The 8468-nt window shown below is 42.9% G+C and overlaps 1 protein-coding gene across 2 annotated transcripts in view; it reads right to left on the minus strand.

Annotated features, from left to right (window-relative positions):
- Positions 1-670: 670 nt before the first annotated feature.
- The window catches only part of cacna1sa (calcium channel, voltage-dependent, L type, alpha 1S subunit, a), a 22994-nt gene continuing 15196 nt past the window's right edge, over positions 671-8468 (minus strand). Inside the window, exons 27-43 of one of the 2 annotated variants that reach the window (XM_052124379.1) lie at positions 8338-8448; positions 8180-8263; positions 7000-7047; positions 6827-6853; positions 6608-6733; positions 6395-6460; positions 6212-6303; positions 5548-5707; positions 5336-5463; positions 4530-4626; positions 4298-4400; positions 4107-4208; positions 3893-4026; positions 3687-3812; positions 3371-3579; positions 1723-1804; positions 671-1638 (exon numbers count right to left, since the gene is read on the minus strand). In XM_052124379.1, the coding sequence (XP_051980339.1) occupies positions 1438-1638; positions 1723-1804; positions 3371-3579; positions 3687-3812; positions 3893-4026; positions 4107-4208; positions 4298-4400; positions 4530-4626; positions 5336-5463; positions 5548-5707; positions 6212-6303; positions 6395-6460; positions 6608-6733; positions 6827-6853; positions 7000-7047; positions 8180-8263; positions 8338-8448 (1896 nt within the window). In that variant the 3' untranslated portion in view covers positions 671-1437. Of the gene's footprint in view, positions 1639-1722; positions 1805-3370; positions 3580-3686; positions 3813-3892; positions 4027-4106; positions 4209-4297; positions 4401-4529; positions 4627-5335; positions 5464-5547; positions 5708-6211; positions 6304-6394; positions 6461-6607; positions 6854-6999; positions 7048-8179; positions 8264-8337; positions 8449-8468 lie in introns of both variants that reach the window. The other variant, XM_052124378.1, reaches the window with a different exon arrangement.

An 8468-nucleotide genomic window follows, 5' to 3' on the forward strand; every position in this document is an offset into this window, starting at 1 on the left:
ACATTTTAGTATTTTTTTGGTAACCAATAAGTTACAAGAACTTTTAAAACATAATGTTATAGGCTACTTATTTTAGCAAGCTAATATTGCTTTTGGCAAAATGTCTTTTTGTATTTCTTATTAATTAAATGTAGTTCTGCATTTCATATATTTGACTCGGAAACCAGACTCGGGCCAGTACCGGTTAATTATACAATTTATGCTGGCGTGATTATGGCCCGATTCGGCAGCGTCGGCTCAATTTCGACACCGGACTCGGGCCAGTGTACTCGGGCGATTCTGGCGCGTCATTCATTGCCGCGTTTCACAAGAGTCCGGCAACGGAACTGGGCGAGTTATTTCTTCCGGCTTGCGGATCTGGGCCTTTATTGGCCCACATCTGTTTGGCTACCTGGGGAGGACTAACTTAAAAGTGCGTGTTAAAAGAGTAGAAACGCAAAGGGTGGGTAAAATATTATTATTAATATATATAAACTTTATGTGTGAAAGCTGGTGCGATTATTCATGTGTTTTCACTCGATATTTTAGTGAACGTGTCCGTTACCATGGTAATTACAATCGTCTTGAAAATACGAAAGATTTGACTTTAAGATTTGACTTTAAGATTTGGTTTTAGCAGCTGAAGAAACTTCAGACACCCAAACTATGTTTTGAGAAACAGGCTTAAACATTCTGAGTAAAGTAATGTTTTATTGTTTTCTATGTTAGAACAACTATGTCAAGAAATGCGATTGGATACAAGTTCTAACGTTTCTCGCAATGCAAAACAAATTCAAAAACCACTTCAGAAGAATCCTAAAGTTATGTTTAGTCCCATCAGGTGAAGAGTTATCTTAAATTAACTTAACCACATTTCTCCAAATACTGGCTCAGTTAGATACACTCAAAAAATATTTTAGCTTATTATTAAGATGTATCCATTTCAATTTAATAACAAATTTCCATCTAATTGAATTGCCTAATCTTTAACCAAATGTATAAATCTTAAAAAATGCATGTTTTATTAATTTCATTTTCTTCAAGACTATTCAATTCAATTAGATGGAAATTTTTTATTAAATTGAAATGGATACATCTAAAAAATAGGCTAAAATATTTTTTGTAGTGTAGGATAGTCCCGATGACTTGGGCTCCACAGATTGGTGCCTGCAGTACTGAAAAAAAGACTTAAATTTGACTGTTTCAAAAATTAGTTTATAAATATTGTTTAAATACAAATATTCACATTTGACCTTCTTTGACAATGGTTTCAAGCTACCAATAAGAGTGTACTCTCGGTTCCAAGTAATATTTACCATATATAAACCCCTTGCACAGATTTCCCCCCTCAATCAATACAGAAACTGTGAAAAAAGTGCCCAGATCCCATGTGGGACATCTGATAATTCAGCGTCAGTTTGTCTCAGGTCAGGCCCAACCAGAAACCTCTGATGAGCCCTACACCAAGCAGTGTGCAATATCTGGACGAGAGAACGTCTCTCTAACAACACAAAGTCCTCTACGTTTGTTAAGAACGGCTGCTGAATTCCTCTCCAGCAAGTTGACATCCAAGCTCAGGGCCGCGGCCATCTCTGCCTTCGTTACAGACACGAAGCGACAGTCGCTGGCCAGACACTCCAACCCTCCAGCGAGCAGAGCCTGAGGAACACACACAGAAGAACACCTAAAATCACCGCAACTGATGAAGAAGGTTCTTCGTGTCTGAAACACCTGTGATCTCACCTCTTGAATGAGGAAGTCAGCTGCACTCACTGGACCGTGATGTCTGGATGCACTGATGCCAGATGGGAAATGTAGTTCACACCTGACCAAAGAAGAGCACATGTCAGCTTCCTCATCAACATCACCATATAGAAATGTGCACAACTACATATTTCTAAATATGACTAGTCGTGGGTTGTTTGAACGACCAATGGTACAGAGCAATGGAGTCTTTTTTATTTTATTTTATTCTCGATTTGTAACGGCCAATTCCCAAAGCACTCAAAGTTCTCGTGGTGGCGTAGTGACTCGCCTCAATCCGGATGTCGGAGGACGAATCTCAGTTGCCTCCATGTCTGAGACTATCAATCCGCGCATCTTATCACGTGACTTGTTGAGTGCGTTACCATGGAGACGTAGCGCGTGTGGAGGCTTCACGCTATTCTCCGCGGCATCCACGCTCAACTCACCACACACCCCACCGAGAGCGAGAACCATCACCGTCATCTCTCTAAAACAAATCTCTCTGTTTTTGAAACCAAAATTTTACTTGCAAGTGTAAAGCAACTTGTAAGAACTCAATACCTCAGCAAATATGGAAAAACACACTGTATTGTAATGTTGCACGGTAGCGCAACCATTTTTAATTGTTCTAATAATAAGAACATTTTCTTGAGTACCAAATTAGCACTTTAGAATGCTTTAAGGAATAGGTGACAGTATATGTTTGCCATCAAGGGTAAAGAAAAACATGGAGAAGTGGAGAAATGGCCGCCAACCACGAGGGGAGAAGGGGCTCCCAACCAACCGCCTGGAAGTGGAGAAATGGCCGCCTGGAGCGGTTACCGCTGCCAGGGGTGGGGGAGACCCCTACCACATATTCGTATTTGCTTGCTGTCATAGGAGTATACTTAGAATGCGATTGATCCGATCTGAAACGCACAAAAACGAAGTATACCCTGTATACTGAATAAAATCAGAGACAAAATGGTCAAAGATATCATGTGCACTTTAAACATATTTTGGGGCGACAGAAATTGAGTGCATTTATGAGCACGTTCTTACACAGATTATACTTAATAAGCCGACAACATGTAATGAAAATGGTTTAAATGTTTTTCCTTTATCGTGTAAGATTAAGCAAAAAAACAATCGACACGGGTAGATTTTTGCTCATACCCCGATTTAGCTCTGCACGTAAACACCTTTACCGGCTTATCCAATCTGCACAAGTGTTGTGTGCATGTCTGTTTAGGTTTTGACATGAAATGTATGAAGCCCTCAACTGTAAGGAGTTTGTTTCTTTCTAGCTAACCATTAGCATGTAGTTCTAACCTTGGCCACCAGGTGCCAATATTGGTAAGCATGAAATCAGATGCTCCAAGATCTGCTAAACATTCTTGTTATTGTATTATACTATAACTATTAATCTATAAATCAACAGATAAAGTACCACAGACATTCTGTCACCTTGTATGCATCTGATTTCATGCTTACCAATAGTGCCACCTGGTGGCCAAGGTTAGAACTACATGCTAATGTGTTGCCTCTATTTTTACTTTGCTGTTCAGGACTTCTGTCCAAATGCAGAGAATAACACAATGAATTAACATCGGTCTTTGGCCATTGCGTCTTGCTGTAATAGTTGAAGTTGTCTTTCTACTCTTACCTCTCTCTGGTCCTGTTATTGTTTGTGTTGTTGTTATTCGTGTTGGCGTGGTAAGTCAGATATGAGTTGGAGCTTGGTGAGGCCTCTGTCTCTTCTGTTCTGCTGTCTGTGATCTGTAGGGGGCGCTGGCTGGTCACCTGGGTGGGCATCGGGGTTCCTCGCTCCATATTAAACGGATCCACATGATTCCCAAACAGGCCACCTGCTCGCTAGTTTCACGACAGTTAGCGGAAAAGTAAGTTCATCTGTTTCTAGGTGAGATACGGTTGACGGTATGTATGAAGCTTTTGTCTATTTTGTTCTGTTCTCTACCCACCCTGTAGATTCCCTCCTCTGCGGCTTCATCCATCGCTCTGTCCATCTCCTCGTCGTTCAGAAGATCTCCAGAGATCGCCCGCTGCAGCTCGGGGGCGGCTTCATCCTCAATGCTCCTCAGACCCGCCTGAGAGAGACACAGATGGAGTCAAGACTGACTAAATACGCTGTGAGACATAAACAGAGATAAAGAGAGAGACATGTGACCTGTATCTCTGTAGTGTTTTTGTTTTTCTTTGTCGGTCGGTATCCGTAATATTCCTCCTGACGCTTCATGAACTTCCTGAAGTGATCTTGGATCAAGAAGGTGGCGTAAAACTTCCCCACTGTGACCTCATCGTCTGTGATGACGAAACACTAGTGATTAATACTAATGCTAATAATATTGCTCATTGCTCAGATGTTTCATGTGAGAGCTGACCTCCGATTGGTGGGATGACCTGGTCCAGCAGTTTCATACTGGTCCGTTTCCAAATCTTCTTAATAATTGCACGCAGCTCCTCGTTGGCCTGCTCAAAATTACCTGACCAATCATATGAAAACAGAATTGAACAGTCGAAGGATTCATACTGATAAAAGTCTCAAAGAAAGGGTTTATAAAGTGCTGCAAACCTTCTGTTTTGATTTTCAGTGCCGTTCGGACCAGTGCGAACAGAGTGGCATTAAACGTGACCGTCCCATCGCTGTTTAATGGCATGTTCATGGAAATCAGTCTCTGGAAATAAACACGGTAACACGAGGAACTGGTGATTATATTGTTAGATGTGTAAATATGTTGTATATCTTTCATCCAGGAGCATTTGAATGTCTTTGTGCGTCTCCATTTAATATAACTTTGTCTCACCTTACAGGCGACACGATGGGGACAGAACTTCCCAAACCCAAGCGGTGGCTGGATTCTCCTCAACAATGTCACAACATCCAGGTGTTTAATGCGTCCCCTGTAAAACAACACCAGGATCTTTCATCAAAAGGTTATTGTGGCAAGGTGGGTTTAGGGTCGTGATTCCGCACACCCGTCCCCTAATCAGTCTAATTAGCCCTCGAGAGGGATAAAGGCTGACTGGAGACGGCAGTGCGACAGAGAGAGAGAACTACGGGCAGCTGTCCGACACCTGTGTGTGTTTGTCTTTTTTGTTTCAGTTTTGTTTTAAACTATTATTTATATCGTCATTATAATATATCAAGATTAATGTAAACACACCAGGTACGAGTCGTATCTTCAGTGAATGTAAACAGATCGGATACGGTCAATAGTTTGGATCTGTGCAGTGTAAACACAGCCTTTGTAAACCTTATTTAGTACTTCACAAATAAAACATATTATTCTTATTAGTATTAAGCATTGACGGCCTACAGTTGTGCTGCACGAACAAACAGTAGGCCCATCATAACATTATTCTATTATAAACCTAATGAGTCATTACAAATCATGAAAAACTCAATTGTATAGGGTGTTTTTTCATGAAAGAGGATCTATCATTTATTATTAATATGATTAATGATGGTCAGTAACATAATCTAAATACTTTGGATTACTTTTTTCACTTGCTTTTACTATAAACAGGTTAAAAACAAGTGAAAAAATCATCCAGTACAGTAAGACAAAATAAACGTATATTTGATTGGTTTATTTGTTTTGTGACTTACGTGGCCTCAGGGTCATATTCAGCCCAGATCTTCTTAAACTCATCTAAATGATGCGGCCCCAGAATCGACCAATCACGGGTCAGATAGTCAAAGTTGTCCATGATCACAGCCACAAACAGGTTAATGATCTACAAAGAGCAAAATCAGACTAACAGTGTGTTTGTGTGAGAGAGAGAGAGAGAGAGAGAGAGAGAGAGAGAGAGAATACTCACCAGGAAAGCACACAGCATGTAAAAACTCATGAAGTACAAAACAGCGAATCCAGAGCCACAGGTGTACTCTTCTCCAGGTAGGTAATCTGATTTTGGGTCACAGCGCTGGCCGTACAAACAGCCCAACATGATTTCCTGCCACGCCTCACCTGTAGCACTCCTGAACACAGGTATGTCTCTCTTTACACACGTGACATTTTTGTTGTTTTTATATGACATCATAATAGTCAAGTATTTAAAAAATATATACATTTTTATCCCAATTTGGAACGCCCAATTCCCACTACTTAGTAGGTCCTCGTGGTGGCGCAGTTACTCGCCTCAATCCGGGTGGTGGAGGACAAGTGTCAGTTGCCTCCGCGTCTGAGACCGTCAATCGGCGCATCTGATCACGTGACTCGTGTGCATGACACCGCGGAGACTCACAGCATGTGGAGACTCATGCTACTCTCCACGATCCACACACAACTCACCACACGCCCCATTGAGAGAACCACTAATCACCACCACGAGGAGGTTACCCCATGTGTCCCTACTCTCCCTAGCAACCGGGCCAATATGGTTGCTAAGGAGACTTGGCTGGCGTCATTCAGCACGCCCTGGATTCAAACTTGTGACTCCAGGTGTGATAGTCAGCAGCAAAGCTTTCACACTTCTGTCTGACCTGAACAGCAGAAGAACAGCTTGAGGAAACGTCTGGAAGTTGCTGTTGCGATTGATCACAGTTCCGTCTATTAGCGCAATTTTGCCAAACACCTGATATAGGACAATCATGGTATCACATTCTTGACTACACACAGACCAGGATGTCATTCGTGAATCACAGGTGAGTTTGTGTGTGTCTTACCTGCATGCCGATGACGGCGTAAATGAAGAACAGCATGACGATGAGAAGAGCCACGTATGGCAAAGCCTGAAAAATACAAGCCACCAACCACAACAAACGTCTAAATATACTTTATTGTCCTCAAGGGGAAATTTGGTGTGGACTCCATGTTGCTACAGTAACGTTAAACACATCTCTGTCAGAATATTTGAATGACCCAATGGACCATCAAACCTGAAATGATTTGATGAAGGTCCACAGCAGGTTACGAATCCCCTCAAAACGATTCAGGAGTTTCACCAGACGCATGACACGGAAGAGTCGGAACAATGTGATCGACACGCTCATATTCTCAGAGTCCTGAGGAGCAAACAAACAAATGAGCAATTCGCACAATAACCTACAGATAACACAAATGGAGAACTTCTCAATAGGAACACAATCTTCACTTACTGCTATCGCTTGCATTGGATTCACTTCCTGAGAAAATATAAGCCTGTTTTTAATTTTAATTTTTGAAGAGTTGTATTTTTGAACTGCAGTATTGCTTGATTAAAAAACGTATTTAGTGATCAAATGTTATGATCTTATAGTGTAAAATCCCTGAAATGAATGTGGATATTTACAGAACAGCCCGTGAGACAGTAAAGTCCACCTTGAGCAGCTAGAGCAGCCTGCAAAGAAACAGATAATACCAGAAAAGATTAATAAAAGCCAACATCAGGACTCGTGGAGAACAATACATGGGTAATGGACCAACCATTTGTGTGTAACACTAAAGATGTGCAGATACAAAAAGACAGAGAAGTAGACAAAGTAAATAAAAAAGATGCTCTGACACAGGACGACAACAAGACCTCTTCATTGCAAATTTCAGTTTTATCATGATGTGGAATATAATATGAGTGTGACAGGGTGGGGTTAGGGTCGTGATTCCGCACACCCGACCCCTAATCCGGGTAATTAGCCCTCGAGAGAGAGAAGGGCCGACTGGAGACGACAGTGTGACAGAGAGAGAGATTTACGGACAGCTGTCTGACACCTGTGTGTGTGTTTGTCTTTTTGGGTTTGAGTTTTATATTAAACTATTATTTATATTGTTAAGCCAGTTCACCTCCTCCTTTCCATTAATCCCTTTACACTGGTGCCGAAACCCGGGAAGGAGGAGGGATGCGCCGTAGTGGAGTTCTCGCTGCTACCATCCACCCCAAAGGAGCAGCAGCGGCCATCCGCTGGAGGAATGGCCGCCGACCGCGAGGGGAGGAGGGGCTCCCAACCAACCACCTGGAGCAGTTAATGCTGCCAGGGGCGGGGGAGACCCCTACCATCCACCAAAAATATGGCGGGGCGTTCTGTCCGTCAGGGGCCTGAGGGCTGCCTCCGATCCGCCCGTGGAGGTGCAGCTGTCGTCCATTAGAGGGTGGAGGAGTGGCCGAGGACCAAGCTACGGCATATCGTAGAACCGGCGAGTAAGTGTTTTTTTCTCTCTCTCTCTGTCTCTCCGTGTTGGCCTTTCCCTCTCTTTTAAAAGTTTTGTTAATTTGGCACGATCGCCGTTACGGCGTGTAGGTGCAACAAAATTTTTTGTTTCCCTCCCCATGCAAGGTGCTAGGGAAGGGGTGGGGGGTGGTGTACTTCATGCCAGGGACTCCCCGGCCTGAGAGAACGGGGGAGGAATGTGGCAGGGCGGAGGGCGGGGCCGGGTCGTGATTCTGCAGTTTCCGCTGACTAGCCCGAGAGGGATAAAGGCCGACTGGAGACGGTAGTGTGACAGAGAGGATATCCGTAGAAGATAGTGCAACTTACATCAATTTCACTCAGGACGACATCAACAATACTGCCCACCACGATGACGAAATCAAAGACGTTCCAGGGGTCTCCAAAGTAACCCTTTCAGAGAGAAACACACATTTGAGAAGTGTGAATTTCATTTTGGGATTCAGTAGTCTAAATGACAGGCTCACTTTGGCTTTGAAGGCACCGAGTTTGAGGATCATTTCCACGGTAAACAGGACAGTGAAGATGATGTTCAGCATGTCAGACAGATGCGTGATGTGATCTGACTGGTTGCAATGCTGAGGGACAGAGAGAGGAA

This window comes from Xyrauchen texanus, chromosome 50 (assembly GCF_025860055.1).
Source record: "Xyrauchen texanus isolate HMW12.3.18 chromosome 50, RBS_HiC_50CHRs, whole genome shotgun sequence".
Classification (NCBI taxonomy): Eukaryota; Metazoa; Chordata; class Actinopteri; order Cypriniformes; family Catostomidae; genus Xyrauchen; species Xyrauchen texanus.